The sequence below is a fragment of the Armigeres subalbatus genome, chromosome 1 (assembly GCF_024139115.2).
Source record: "Armigeres subalbatus isolate Guangzhou_Male chromosome 1, GZ_Asu_2, whole genome shotgun sequence".
Lineage (NCBI taxonomy): Eukaryota > Metazoa > Arthropoda > Insecta > Diptera > Culicidae > Armigeres > Armigeres subalbatus.
Window position 1 is genome coordinate 33038943 of NC_085139.1, and position 16266 is coordinate 33055208.

Here is a 16266-nt window from a genome sequence, read left to right on the forward strand (position 1 = left end):
CAGGAAGTCCTTCAGTGGGAAGGTTGCCACTGTCGAGGCTAATATTCCGTGACCGGACAGATACTTCCTGAATTGTTTTGATGATTCTTGTTCGAGGTAGATTTGATTTCTGTGTCGGTTTGATGAGAAGATTTTGCCAACGAATGGTATGCAACGCCGATTATTTATCCAAAATAGTTGATGTGAGAAATTTGGACATATTATGTATCTTAAAGGCATGGTCAAGTCAAGTCCTACGTCCACTTAGCGGTTATGTCACAGACATTACCCACTGTTAGTTTTTTTTTAAACTTTATTAAGTGTTATTTTAATCTCCAGATTATGTTCAACACCGTACTTGCTAAATGGACACGGTCGGTTAAAGTAGCTGTTCCTTAAATAGTTCGTTAAAGTAGTCGCTAGATTATTCGCTGTTGGTTTGAGCGAGACAGAGTATATGTCAAAAAAAAATTACCCAGCAATCTGCGGTGTATTGTTCGAAATGAACGTTTATCAGCAATGGACTTTCTGCTGTACTATAGATCTCGCATAATTTATCAAAAGGACCTAAGTAACATTTTTTTCATGAATTAATTTGAGTACTGCAATCAACAGAACAACATGAAAGCTATTGCGATTCTTTTCTAAAATTAGCATACTGGCTCACCAGTTACGCGCCGGGTCCCATGTGCCGAGTTGTGCGCCATGCAAAAAGTAAATAAACCACTGTCAAATAGATGTGAGCTTAGCTAGTAAGCTTTTCCACATTCGCTTGTAAGGTATGTAGCATATTGTCGTCCCTTTACGAAAAGATATTTTTAAGTGAAATTGTTCGAGGTTTAGTAGTTTTTTGCTTTTCTTTCGCCTGTGTTGCGTTCGGGATATTGTTTAAGTGGATATTAGTAGTGCAATTATGTTTAATTTGTGATGTAATATTCTATACTTAAATTGAGTAAAGTACCATAATATGACACAATACCTTAGCGGCGCACAACTAAGCGAGGCAGAGGTGAATGAGCAAAATGCTATAATATCTCGAGAATCACAATATTGATTGCAGTATTCAAATTAATTCATGAAAAAATGTTACTTACGTCCTTTTGAAAAGTTAAGCGAGAATTCATGAAAAAAATTTACTTAGGTCCTTTTGAAAAGTTATGCGGAAATGTAATAAAATGCGTAAAGCCAAAATAGAACTTTTGGGAACTTGCAAGTGTTCTGATTGTTTAAGTTGACTTTTTGTAAATTTATTGGTCAATATTTAAGAAGTGCAGTTAAAAGAAAAGTGCATACTTAGTTTATTCAAATTTGATTCAGACTATCTTTTGAAAAGGGTCAAACTTGTTTTCACTGATTTTTTCAAATGGATATAATCGAAAAACGACCCTTCCTACAAAAAAGTGTTGTATGGGTGACTATCGCAAAATCAGTCAAACTTTCTAATAAAACTTTTTGAAAAACTCAAAATTGAACCCTACACTAAAAAAAATCGATTTAAAAAATTAAAAGTCATTTGCAGAAAAACGCCCTTTTCGATTTGGACGAAATTTTGTCTCAAGATAGGTGATTATGTTCCCTACCAACCGTCCATACATCGCAAGCTGGGCACTTTGAAGGGAAAAAAAATTTTCTAACAAAAACTTTTTCTTGACGGAATTGATTTTTTAAGTGTCTTTAAGGGGTGGATTTAACATATGTATACATAATATACTCATATTAAGTATTCCTGTACAGTCAGGCAGAGTACAATGTTTTGGTCGTAACTGGTCGCAACTAAAGAAGCTAATAATGGAATATAATATTTTTTTTTTGAAGATATAAACCCCTTCTTAATATTACTCTTAATTTAAAAACAAACTATATTTAGTGACTAAATTAGACAATGTATCATAAAAATAGATTTGCTTGGGGTTCTATAACGATGGCTTTCATTGGTTTAATTTCAGATGAAAATACACTGAAAATAATTCCGACAAGAAAAAGTTTTTGTTAGAAAAACTTTTTTTCCTTAAGAGTGCCCAGCTTGCGATGTATGGACGGTTGGTAGGGAACATAATCACCTCCCGCATAATGAAAAACGACATGCCATGCAGTCAAAATTACATATGTGTTATAAGATATATTGTCACTATTCATTTCATTGTTAGCATACAATTTTAAGCTTGATTCACCATACCAAGCCTACATCAACACTTACTGTTAATACATAACATGCTGTCGATGTGTAATTATATAGTTCTTGAATTGTACATCTACCAACTGATGTATGGTACATCGAAAATTTTGTTCGAAAAAACGACCAGATTTAAATGTTAATTATACTTAACCGCCCATTACTCATATGGTAGTTTGGCCGTTTACCATCTGAGCTACTGTTGAAACAGTATATGAGACTGTCCATTTATAGTTGACTACTATTAGTGAGACCATCGCTACAATACCACTTATTCTCTTCAATTATAACAGATGCGGTCTACGTATGGTCCATGATTATGCGGGCTATCTTGAGACAAAATTTCATTTAAATTAAAAAGGGCGTTTTTTCGCAAATCGACTTTAAAATTTTTAAACTGATTTTTTTTCAGTGTAGGGCTCAATTTGGATTGTTTCCGATATTTTCACTAGAAAGTTTGACTGATTTTGCGATGGTCACCCATACAACAATTTTTTATGGGATGCTTCGTTTTTCTATTATATCCATTTGAAAATATTAGCAAAAAAATGTCAGCTCTTTTCAAAGGATAGTCTAGATTAAATTTGGAAAAACATTTTTGTTTTCATTTCGGATCATCTGGTGATTTTTCATTTCTCATTTTTCATTTCTTACTTCTTACTTTTCACTCCTCACTTCGCACTTCTCACGTCTCACTTTTCACTTCTCACTGCTCACATCGGCCCATAGGGGAAAGAAATGGCAGAAATGACGCTTAACTTTTAAAAAGAACATATGTCACCTTTTATTCATGAATTAATTTGTGTACTGCAATCAAAAGCTATCATATTGGTCTGTTGATCGCAATATTAAAATTCATTCATGAAAATATGTTTCTTAGGTCATTTTGAAAAATAAACGAGAATTTTCAGTGTATACATGAAATCTTAAAATAGGTACTTTTAACTCATTAATGGGTTTCTATGTTTCTTTGTGAAGTTTTTTCTTCCGTGTAAGCTGTGTATTCTATGCTGTCAGTGTGCCGGCTTCGAATAAATTGTGTCTTGGGAGAACATAACCTAGAAAATCGATAGCTTATTTGTTACGAAATAATGATGTCTCATAACTCTTTGAATATTTACTATTTTTTGAGAAGCGCCATCATTATGAAACTCAATAGTGAACAAGAAGAAAACATTGCCCATCGAATGCAACTTGTTGTAGCAAAATCGATTCAGGTTTAGTACTAGAAAAATTGGCTAATGTTTCAATGTGCACACACATACGCACACACACACACACGGACACACACACGGACAGACAGACATTTGCTCAGTTTGTCGAGCTGAATCGAATGGTATATGATACTATGGGTCTACAAGCGCTCTATAAAAAGTACGTTTTGGGAGTGAAATGAAAGCCTTTCTGGTACAACTTTGTTGTACGAGAAAGGCAAAAATAGATATTTTTTCAACAAAACCCCACAAAGTTTCAAAAACTTCCAATAATGAAAACAGTGATTGATTAGAATCATTCATTCAGTCTCGCCTATGTTGTGAACAACAAACGCGCATTTTAACAGATGTTGTCCATTATACAGCGGTACACTTCCTTGAAGAACACTGGGGCATGTTTTCTTTAAATATTTGTTACGCGCACACAAGCAGATATCGCCTAAATGCGTTGAGCTAAACAGATTGATAGGTAAGTGAATCAACCCCCGCGTAGACTGCCTTCTGGTCATGTGACCTCGCCAGTGATAAGGGTTCAACTTTGTATAAACACACTCACCCCTTGCAGCTTGACCCGCGACATTTCGCACTCTTTCAGCCCACCGGTGAACATGGCCTTGAAGTAGGGACTGGCGGCCGACAGGACGACCCGGTGTGCGTGAAACGTTTCCTTCTCGATCTGCAGCGTCACGTCGGTCAGCATGTGGTGAGAACGCATCATGAACATCATCTTGAGCGCTTCCTTGGCGTAGTTCGCCATGAAGTAGGTGATGTCGCCTAGCTCATCCCGGGACTGTGCGTCTTCCTCGCCGGCAAGCCCATCTATGTCGTTGAGATGGCCGATGAAATCCGCTGCGTTCTCCATGGCCAACGGCGCTGGCTGCGAACTCTGCAAAGGAACGAGACAAATAAGGTTGAATTAGATAACGTGCGGAGATGAATACAAGGGGGAGCAATATTTGCGGAGACGTGGGGGCAAGCTCTTTCTTATCGATGCGGAACGGAATATGTTTCCGTAATATGTAATTTAGCTATTTTATGCGTATTGCGGGATGCTCACATTCTTATCTGGAATTTTTGCCACAGCGTAGGATGCCGCGCAATTTCCTTCTAATGACTTTTTTTTCAGAATATGGGATTTGAAATGCTTGAACTTTAGAACTATGTAGCTATATAGTCGTAAATTAGTCCCATGACATCGAAGAGTAATTTCTCCTTTCAAATGATTAATTTTTCTGAACCATAGTTCAATTTTGAATGCGTGAGAGGGAATATTAAAAATTAAATATTATTATTATTATTATACTCATAAGTATAAAAATTTTATCAGATAAACTTTACATTCACATGGTGCTCATGTGATCACATAATAAACAAAGTGGCACGTCTGTTTATGCGTGTTATTACTTTGCTTATCAATAAAATATATTCTCAAACATATTTTAATTAGGAATGAGTCGGCATCATCAATGCGGCATCTGCATCACTATTGTCGTATGCACTAACAATAATTTGAACTATTTCACAAACCTGTCGCACCTGCGGAACCAACAAGCCGGCACTATACTCGTTAGGCAAGTGAAACAGCTGGCGGGCACAAAGAAAGGCAATTTCCACCGTATCAATTCGGTAGTTTCGGTTGTTGCCGGTACGAAAATACGTAGGACAAACGTTAATCTTATCTCTTACTTGAAACGACCAACGCGCAAAAGGTGATGGGACGAAAAATTCCTGGTCATTCTGACGACGATGTACGTTTTACTGCGCGGAGGCCATGTGAGAAATTACTAGGAAAGTAGATAAAACCGTAATCTAGGGCATTGTCGTCATAGCTAGAAATTGGGAACTCCCGCACTGGCAAGCCAGATTTTTGTTATGGAAAGTTTAGATTTTTTTTTAAATTGCTCAAAATTTAGATCGACTTCTTTAATAGCATCGCGGTTCCATATGCTTATTATTCACTATGCAGTTCCGTTGTTACAAATTATGAGGTTTTCAAAGGCAAGTTCCAATTCTTAGCTTTAGATCTATTTAATGGTCAGGAGTATATTGGACGATTGAAACCGATAATAAAAGAACAGAGCCCCATAGGCTGCTCAACTACCAGGTGAGCCACTAAACACGATAGTGAAACACATGCTAAAACCACTTCTTCTTCTTCTTCTTATTGGCATTACATCCCCACACTGGGACAGAGCCGCCTCGCAGCTTAGTGTTCATTAAGCACTTCCACAGTTATTAACTGCGAGGTTTCTAAGCCAAGTTACCATTTTTGCATTCGTATATCATGAGGCTAACACAATAATACTTTTATGCCCAGGGAAGTCGAGACAATTTCCAAGCCGAAAATTGCCTAGACCGGCACCGGGAATCGAACCCAGCCACCCTCAGCATGGTCTTGCTTTGTAGCCGAGCGTCTTACCGCACGGCTAAGGAGGGCCCCTAACCACTGGAAAACTTAAAAAAAATCTATTGAAGTGGATGGATTGGTTCGTATTGGGTAGAATGTCCCTCCAGCCATATTTGCATTATTACAGCATAATATAAACATTTTTATATGAAATTTCATCGGTAGAACCTGCCTTACATTATAATGATTTGATTACATGTATTGGAAATACTATAGAAAGTAAAAACCCCACTCTGCTGACCGCAATCGAGTTATTCTTCAATATTTATGTCGATTAAAAAACGAAAATCGTGACTGCCGAAGTGCATAACGCACGAATCTACGCTGCGTGGATGCTAGCCTTGAAGGCATTACAGCACAGCACAACATTCAAGGATAGAACAAACTAAAGAACAGTACAGAAATTTTAAGCAAACACGAGAGGGTTCCAAAAGTCTTCAGAAGGTTTGAAATTGAATCCGAGTTGCCGAATAAATTCTGCGGTAATATCGTTATAGTCATGTTTAGATCCAGTTTTATAATCATACAGATTTTAAAATCATCCGCAAAGCACAAACGGCAACCAGGAGGTATATGTTGGGAGAGTTCGTTGATAAATAGTATAACCAAAAGAGGTCCCAGATTACTTCTTTGTGCAGTGATGGGAAATGTCATTTCGATGTCAGGGGACCAGGGAATCAACTTTTTGGAATGCGCATGCGAAACAAGCGACATAAGACCAACGACAAAGCTTTGTTCTTGTCGAAGATAATAATGACAAAGATCCGAAAAATTTTGTCAGCGACAAAAAAAGAAGACAATCTTGTTGCTAACTTTTCATCCCGTTATTTTGCATTATTTCTAGAGAAAATTTCGGTTTTATGCTATCATAGTTTCTGCTTTTTGGGGGGTCCCGTAGCGTAGTTGGCTACACGTTCGCCTTACAAGCGAATGGTTATGGGTTCGATTCCCAGCCCCTCCACCAAACCCTCGTCAGTCGTCGGATACGCAGCCTATACGGTGGCGTATTGGGGAGCGCCCATACCGTTACGACTGCCTGATGACGACTGACAAATTGTTCTTCTCGGAGGCATTTCTCCACCGTACCTGGATAAATGGGAACCGAACAATGCGCAACGATCATTGAATTCACGACACGGACAAATGGACACAATGGACTCACGGTGAGATGAACCCAGCATCGACAACAACAATGAATAATGGAAAATCTAAAAATAGATTCTCTGTGGATTCTGGCAGCAGAATACCACAGTAGATTTCGGCACAGTAGCGGTTAAGTAACACAGAGTGCCTACCAAATAAAGAAAGGAATAAAAAAAAATCTGAAGGGTTATGTACAAGACACGACCGCCCAACGTAAACTACGTAGAACAGTCTGGTGCATTGAGGAATGTAGTCATATTTTAAGATAATTCATTCGATTAGGGGCTGTCCACAAACCACGTAGACCGAAATTTCACTTTTTCAAACCCCCCCGTCCCCCCTAGTAGACTTTCGTAGACTTTTTCTAAACCCCTCCCTCCCCCCCATGATGTCTACGTAGACTTTACCAAATTTTACAAAACATCATTTGTGATAAGAAAAATATGGAAATCAACCACGTTTTAGGCAATTCAGCTATTCAATTCCATTTCCATGTAAACATTACAACAAAATTCGAATTTCAAACTTAACAAAATCACACTGAACAAAATCCAACAAAACAAAAATCAAATTGAAACGAAATCAAATTTAATCCTCTGTCCATAACTCCTGAAACCAAATCTCAAAGCCAATTAATTTAATTACTGTTGAATTCAATGCCTCCTAGAGGTGTGCACCACCATCGCCGACATGTTTGCATCGGCGCACTGATAAAATCTGTCACGCATATGACCTATAATTCTCAACGCCGGTTCAAAATTGTGAAAATCGTGAATTTTCAGAATTTAGAAAAATTTCGAGAATGTCAAGTCTACATTCCAATAAGTTTTGCGTGGAAATTTCCCAATTAATTGAAATATGTACTCCAAAGAACTCTCCGTGATAATTCCGATGCTTTTCTTGAAAATTCCATGCAATGACGCACTCTCCGGAAGTAACATTAACAAGTGAAGATAACACGCTTCATGAAACATCAGAAGAGGTAAATATTTCGTCGACCGTCATACTTCCAAAAACTTCTTCGCAGAAACAGAATTCGACTGAAGTTCTAATTTATTGTCAGAATTTCAATCGAATGAAAAGCCCAGCCAAAATGAAGGATATATTTAAAAATTTATTAAGCTCATCCTTTTCGATTATTCTGGCAACTGAAACAAGCTGGGATGAAAGCGTTAGGAGTGAAGAGATTTTTGGAAGTAACTTTAATGTATTTAGAGATGACAGGAGTTTTCTAACGTCTCAGAAAAAGTCCGGTGGTGGTGTTCTAATAGCTATTTCAGTAAACTTTAATTCAGAAATCATCACAACAAATAAATTCAATGAATTTGAGCATGTCTGGGTAAAAACCCATATAGCTGGAGAAATGCATATATTCGCATCAGTATATTTCCCACCTAATCATGCTTGTAAGCACAATTATGAATCTTTTTTTGAGTGCGCTGAACAAATACTATCAGAACATCCACCGGAGGTTAAAGTGCACATCTATGGGGACTTCAACCAACGCAATGCTGACTTTATTCTAGACTCAGAAAACGAATGTATCCTACTGCCAGTCGTTGGGGATAACGGAACTTTGCAATTAATTTTTAACAAGTCTGCAAGTTTAGGATTGAACCAAATTAATCACATAAAAAACAATCAAAATTGCTATTTGGACCTCTTGCTGACAAATATCTATGAAGATTTCTGTGTAACAGAATCTATCAATCCATTGTGGAAAAATGAAGCGTTCCACACTGCAATCGAATACTCGTTATTCATCCATGAACAACAAAGACCCAACGATTGTGAGTATGAGGATGTCTTTGAATACAATTTAGCGAACTATGAAAATATTCGAGGTAGGTTAAGTAGTGTAAACTGGCAAATAGTTTTAAGAAATGAAGAAAATGTCGAAGCATCTGTTAACACTTTTTACAGATTATTATCTGACATAATCTCGCAAGAAACTCCACTAAAACGAAAACGACGTCATAACAATAATAAAGACCCAATTTGGTATAACCGGCAAATCAAGAATTTAAGAAATCGCAAGCAAAAAGCACACAAAATTTACAAAAGTCATAACAGTAATGAAAATTTAGTATATTACTTGGACGTATGCGATCAATTGAATTACGCTATCAGTAACGCATTGGAAGATTACAATTCAAAAACTGAGAGCGAAATAAAGTCCTGTCCAAAGAACTTCTTTAATTACATAAAAACAAAACTGAAATCTAATAACTTTCCATCAATTATGCATCTTGACGAAAACGCGGGGGATAGCTCGGAAAAGAACTGTAATCTTTTTGCAGATTTTTTCCAGGAAACCTATTCTACATTTTCTGAAAATGATCGTGACCGCGACTATTTTGCATTTTTTCCAGACTTTTCAAATGATATTGGAGTGAATCGACTTCATGTCCATGACATTTTGCAGGCCCTACGTAATTTAGATGCTTCGAAAGGTCCTAGTCCTGATGGAATCCCTCCTATATTTATAAAAACCCTAGCAGTGGAACTAACCACTCCATTATTTTGGCTATTTAATATGTCACTAGAATCAGGAAAATTCCCAAATATATGGAAAAACTCATTTTTGATACCCATTTTCAAATCTGGAAAAAAATCAGACATACGCAATTATCGTGGAATAGCTATTATCTCTTGCATTCCAAAACTTTTTGAGGCCATAGTAAACGAAAAATTATTCAAACAAGTAAAAAACCGAATTACAGACGCACAACATGGCTTCTGTAAAGGGCGTTCAAGTTCAACTAATCTTCTTGAATTTGTTGACTATACCCTGAATGCAATGGATAAAGGAAACCATGTAGAAGCTCTTTATACTGACTTCAGTAAAGCATTTGATCGCATAGATATACCCATGCTTCTATTCAAATTGAAAAAAACTGGAATTGAGCCGGGACTACTCAAATGGCTTGAATCCTACTTAACTGATCGCCAATTGATTATAAAATTTAACAACAATAGATCAAAACCCATTCAAGCCACTTCCGGTGTCCCCAGGGCTCTCATTTGGGGCCTCTATTATTCATAATATATGTAAACGACATTTCCTTCATTCTTGACAAACTTAAAGTGTTAATCTATGCAGATGACATGAAGCTCTTTTTGGAAATAGGGAATAAAAATGATCTCAACATATTCCAGAACGAAATATGCACATTCTACGAATGGTGCAATAAAAGCCTATTGCAACTGAATGTTAAGAAATGCAACATAATATCATTCAGCAGAAAAAGAACAGCATCAAATCTCTCAATTACATTAGGAAACCAGGTTGTAGAGAAATGCGATAGAGTTAGGGATTTAGGAATTATCTTAGACTCCAAACTAACATTCATCGACCATTACTACACCATTATTCATAAAGCAAATAATATGATGGGTTTTATAAAACGTTTCTGCTATAACTTTCATGACCCATACACAATTAAAACATTATATATTGCTTATGTAAGGTCGATACTGGAATATTGCAGCACTGTATGGTCTCCATTTTCAATAGCACACGAAGAAAGATTAGAATCAGTATAAAAACAATTCCTATTATTTGCTCTTCGTAAATTAGGTTGGACAACATTCCCACTTCCATCATATGAAGCACGCTGCAAGCTTATAAACATTCAATCTTTGAAAGAGCGTCGTGAAACTGCAATGGTTTCATTTATTAACGATATAGTTTCGCAGCGTATTGATTCAACAAACATTTTATCAAAATTAAATGTCTACTTACCATCTCGACAACTGCGTCATCGACATACATTTTTAATTAATCACTACCGTACAAATTATGCAAAATTCGGACCGCTCAATCAGATGATGGCCATATATAATCAACACTGCGAAACTATTGACTTTACAATGTCTCGGCAGAACCTAAAAAAATATTTTGTCACAATTCGAAACCTACACATCTAAATTTACATTAAATCGCAAAATTAAACACTACTTAACCAAACTATTTTTATTTTTATACACTATAATACCGTATTTATAGCATTAGGAAAATAAAGAAAAACATGTATATTGTATATGTACTAGTCTACGTCGGTTGACGAAATAAATAAATAAATAAATAAAAATATCCCGCTGAATAATCATCTGTTGAAATCCCAAGATTTTTCTTTTAAATTCCAAAAGTTCTCCGTTAAAAAACCCGAGTAAATTTCCGTGAAAATTTAGAATTATTTCCCGAGGTAATTTTTAGTTTAAACGGACATTCCGAAATATTTCCCGTGGAAATTCAGAATGGTTCTCACGATATTTTTTTATTTCTCTTGCAAATTTGGAGCAATTTCTTAACGAAATTTAAATAAAACATATGTTCACTCCAAAAAATATGTTCTGAATAATTTACGGTGGAAATTATGGAGAATTTTCAGTTGAACTTTTTGTGAAATTCTCGTAAAAAAATCGAATAAATTTTCATGAAAATTAGAAAGACTTTTTTACAAAAATTGCAAATATGTTTTTTGTGGAAACTCAAACTGTTTTTGGTGGGAAATTTAAATAATTTCTCGTCATCCGTCGTCCTCAACAATTTATTTAGAAATTTCGAAATTTTTCCATCGATAATTCCCCAGAATTTACATTAGAACTGCCGAAGAAATTTACGAAGGAGAATTTGCACGGGCATTTCGAATAATTTTGCTTATATTTGCAAAGAATTCCTCGCGAAAATTCCGAAGAATTTCCGAAATTAAGCAAAAAATTTCGAGGACTTCCGAGAAAATCTCCAGTGAATATTCTGTAGGTTTTACAACTCCCTTTACAAGTTCCAAATCAAATCTTTTGGGCGTTCCATAGACTTTTTCTTGGATATTCCAAAATGCTTCTCTTGTAAATTCAAAAAAACAATCCGTTGAAGTTCGACATAATTCCCATAGTTTGCAAAGAAGTTCCTGCCGAAAATCAAACGAAATTCTAGTAGAATCTGCAGTAAAATCCAAGTGAAGATTTTGAAAAAAATCGAAAGTTTTTTATAGAATACTTTGGCGAATTTTCCTGCTCAACACAGAAGAATTTCCTGGTGAAATCTATGATAGTTTTAAGCCGTAGCTAAGACTTTTACTTAAGTAAAATTCATTATTTTTTAAAGCAGAAATGCAAGAGATTATATCGGTAAAGTCTTGCAAAAAAACCGGAACATCCTAAAAAATCAAACAAGTGAACTTCGCACAAAGCTGCTGTATAAATCGCTTTAAAAAAACATAAAATCAAAAAGTCTACGTAGACTTTTGGTACACCCCCCCGTCCCCCTTCGTAGACTATCGTAGACTTTTTCGAAACCCCTCCCTCCCCCTCAAGAGTCTACGTGGTTTATGGACAGCCCCTTACTTATGTCACTGGTTTAGAACAAAATTACCATAACTTAAAATATAAAAAAAATGTTGGATACCGTAGTCAGGGGTGACGTCCGAGCCCTCACCGACAGTCTGGAGGTCGGATAACAAAATCGTTCAAAAAGGTCACTTATAATTCAGTTTTATTGTTCTCAGATACATTAAATCTATTCTACAAGCATTCTATGTAGTTGAAACAGTGATCCATTCTCAACCCCATTTGACCCGTTGTATCCCCGACGACGGTACGATAACTTAAAATTTTAACTTTAAAACCCCAAGTGGTAATAATGCTTTTCGCAATTCCAACTGTTGCATTCGACTTAGCGTAAAATTAGTAAGGATTCAGTTTGATTCCAAATTTTCGCCCACTAGGGACATGGCAGGTATTTCCGTCTGTTCGTCATAGTCTCGAAAACCAATAAAAGAGACGCTTTTTTGTAAAATTCATACGTACAAAATCGTAAGCTCAGGAGAAACGTTCTGCTATAGTGGAGTTCTAGCAAATGTACGTTGCTTTCGTTGGTTTTAGGCCCTACGACGATGGACGGAAATACCTGTCGTGTCCCTATTCTAGTTTATTTGTAGTAATATATAGGTGGATATAGTGGAGTATGTTTATTCAATAATACTATTCTGAAATAAAAATAACTCACTAGCGTTACATGGTTATGATATCCCAAGGAGCACACGTTGAGCCAATCTTGTTGAAGTAACCATATTGTGAGAGAATTCGGGCATATATAAGTTACTGTGATCGATGTGCAATATGTTTGTTGCTGGGGGTGTATACTGGTGAGTGCGTGTACCACGATTTAGCGATTTTACGACAGACAGAAGAATCTCTGCTCTGGCTACGGAGAAACAGGTACCTCTGTCCAATGGTAGTCAGAGCATCGAGTGGCGTCATCACTGGTTGAAGAATACGAACCTTGGACCTTTAGCAGAATCTCAGCCTTCTGTTATTTGGAGTGACCAGGAATAGTTGGCAGAGAAGGGATAGTCGTATTGTTGAGTCCGACAAAGAAGCGCGAGTCGATAAAACCCGGTTGCGCCAACTAGAAATCAACAAATACTAGCCATGTACCGTTTTGACTCAAATTCCGAACATGACTCATATTCCGAACTTTTTAAAAGCCCATTTTAACTTTATTCGTGTAATTTTCTCCACAGGAGTTTGAATTTGTTTGTTATCTTGATCCTCAGTGCGGAATACCAATGACAGTTTTAGTTTTAGGGCGCTAAAACGTCAGTGTTCGGAATATGAGTCATATTCGGTGTAGTGAAGCAGATAAAATATTAAACAGAAGTTATCATCTATCTCTAAAATATAATTTGAAAAACGTATAGCAACACACTTGGTAAATGTGATCTGTTCTGGGGATCTGGCAACCCTGATTGGTACCACGCCATGAGAATGCGTTGAGTGTTGCGTTTGAGAGACTCACCGGAAGTATCGAGCGTGCGAAAAGAAGAGAGTCACGTCATTCGGTGTACTACTTTCGCGAGAATAAGACGTGCTTTTTTTTAAGAAGTTTATTCTTGACGTTGTTCACGAAGAACGGATTTAGATTTGTCCTTCGTTTTCATCGCATTAACGGTTGGGATTTGATACGACATGGCGGAGCCAGTAGGTAAGTAAAAGAAACTGTTGTGTAATAATCACTTTATATCAAATTTTATGCAATGCTAATGAGGGCGGCGAAAATGAAATAAAATGGCGCCTGAAGGGCACGAAAAGAAGCAAATTGTTTTTAAATAAGCTTTGAGTGTTTGGGCGATGCGGACCCAAACATAAATATAAATTGCATGAGCGGATTCGGTCTCAGCAAACAAAGTAAAAAAAAAAAAAAAAAAAAAAATGGAGTGCATGAGCGGATTCGGTCTCAGCAAATAAAAAATATATATATATATATACATAATTAAGTGCATCTTGAGCGAAGAAAGCCATAAACATAATTAAATTGCATGAGCGGAATCGGTCTCAGCAAATGGTTAAGAGAAAAGCAAATTGCAATGTTTATCATTACACAGAAACAGTTAAATTAATTTCATTAGTTGATAAAGATTATAGTTTGAGTACTAGAAAAGTTTGTGTTTGGTTTTCAATTTCAATTCGCAGATGATGTCCACACAAGTGGTACAAGTGGCACACAAAAGCAGGGCTACAAAAAAACATACCTAATGCAGCGGACGACTGACGAAAACATTCCCAGCGTTGAACTATTACCGACAGACAAGCAGAAAAAGAGCAGCAAGTCAAAAAACCTGTCCCGTGAGTTGGCAGTTGAAAAGGCTCGGACGACCCAACTCATGGAAGAACTTCAACAGAGCCGACGAATGAACGAAGAACTGATGGCTCGTCAAGCAGAGAGGGAGGCAGAAGGCTCTGCATTTGATGGTCAAAATCGATTTTCTAGCACCCGCAGGATGGTCGCTTCAACGAATATGGAAGAGACAAGATTCTACTCATCCATAAATCAGCTCTCCATCGCATCCGTAAATGTTCCCGACTGCAAGCCTGCCGAGGACGGTGAGATCCATCGTCAATCGTTCGAAGCCTGGAAGGATCTGCTCATTGATTCAATGACGTTGGCAGGAATAGAAGACGAATTTACTCAGTTCACTATCTTTAAAGTTAAAGCCGGTGCTCGACTACTGGAAATATTCAAAAACACAAGGTCATGTGATGATGATCCGCGGGATGATCGTTTTCCATTCGCCAATGCTATGTCCAGACTGAAAACATATTTTGGGTCAGGTTCCGATGTAATGCTGATGCGTCGCAAGTTAGCTTTGTTGACCCAAAAGCCTGGTGAGTCGGACTTGTCGTACATCACTCGAGTTGGCTCAATGGCACGTCTTTGCGAGTTTGATGGCCCGAAAGAATTTGAACAAATCGTTGCAACTGTTGCTGAACATGCATTGAACCGAGAAGTCCGGACGGCAGCATTGAAAATGCTCAGTAGAAACCAGTGCTTCACTGATCTTATTGATAAAGTACGCGAAATAGAAGCAATCAATCTGAATGAAGAATTCATCCGCAAGAAGTATAGTAATACTGTACCGGAAACAATTGCATCGGTTAGTACATCATTTCCAAGGTACACGAGAGAACCAGTCGGTTACGCACAACAGAGGCCATTCGGGAATTACGGTTACCGGCCAATGAGAGGCGCGACGCGGGGAACAAGAGGTAGACCGCCTTACACGCGCAATAGCCCGTATGTTCGTCCTCCACACGAAGCGAAATGCACTCGATGCAACAGCGTATACCACGAGGCAAACTATTGTAGTCACCGTGATAAAACGTGTAACCTCTGCGGACGTGTTGGTCATATACAACGAGCGTGTCGTTCTCGTAATAGAGATGCAATTTCGATGCGGTCTACAACGGAACCTCTGAGCAGTACTCCGAAAATGATAGCAGCAGTTAATGAAATGGACGATGACACGAAATCGGTTGAGACAGTAAGTGAATCCACAGATTTATAATTCATTCACCTCGTGAAATATTCTTGACAATCTAAAACGAAAATAAAAGTTTTTTTTTTAATTTAATTTTTACTAAGACATGATTCGAACCTCATCTAAATAACATGTAAATGAATTTTGAAACTTTGAATGAATAAAAGAATAACGGAAGTAAACAGTATACAATTTTTGATCTACAGACACATCTGGTATCAAAGGGTGCTTCTGCAAATGCACCGACGAACGTTGAATTCAAAATTCCTCAAGTCAGTTCTTCACTATCGAAAAGAGACGAAGTTAACAAGGTATTTGAAATGAATGATATTGATGATATAAACCTAATAAATATATATTCATATGTAGGTGATACAAAAAGTAGTTAACACGAAGAAGCCTGCGACAAAATCTTATTCCGATCATTCGCCAAGTCAAATAGGAGGAGCTGTTGTTAGAGTTGACAAGGTAACATGCTCTAGCCATACACATACAGATAGCGCAATCATATCAGCGAAAGTATCCGGT

The 16266-nt window shown here is 37.1% G+C and overlaps 1 protein-coding gene across 1 annotated transcript in view; it reads right to left on the reverse strand.

Moving 5' to 3' along the window:
- Nucleotides 1–16266, reverse strand: part of LOC134223610 (kelch-like ECH-associated protein 1B) — a 112776-nt gene that overhangs the window by 24647 nt on the left and 71863 nt on the right. Inside the window, exon 2 of the mRNA XM_062702804.1 lies at nt 3923–4252. Coding sequence (XP_062558788.1) covers nt 3923–4228 — 306 coding nt within the window. The 5' untranslated portion in view covers nt 4229–4252. The remainder of the gene's footprint in view (nt 1–3922; nt 4253–16266) is intronic.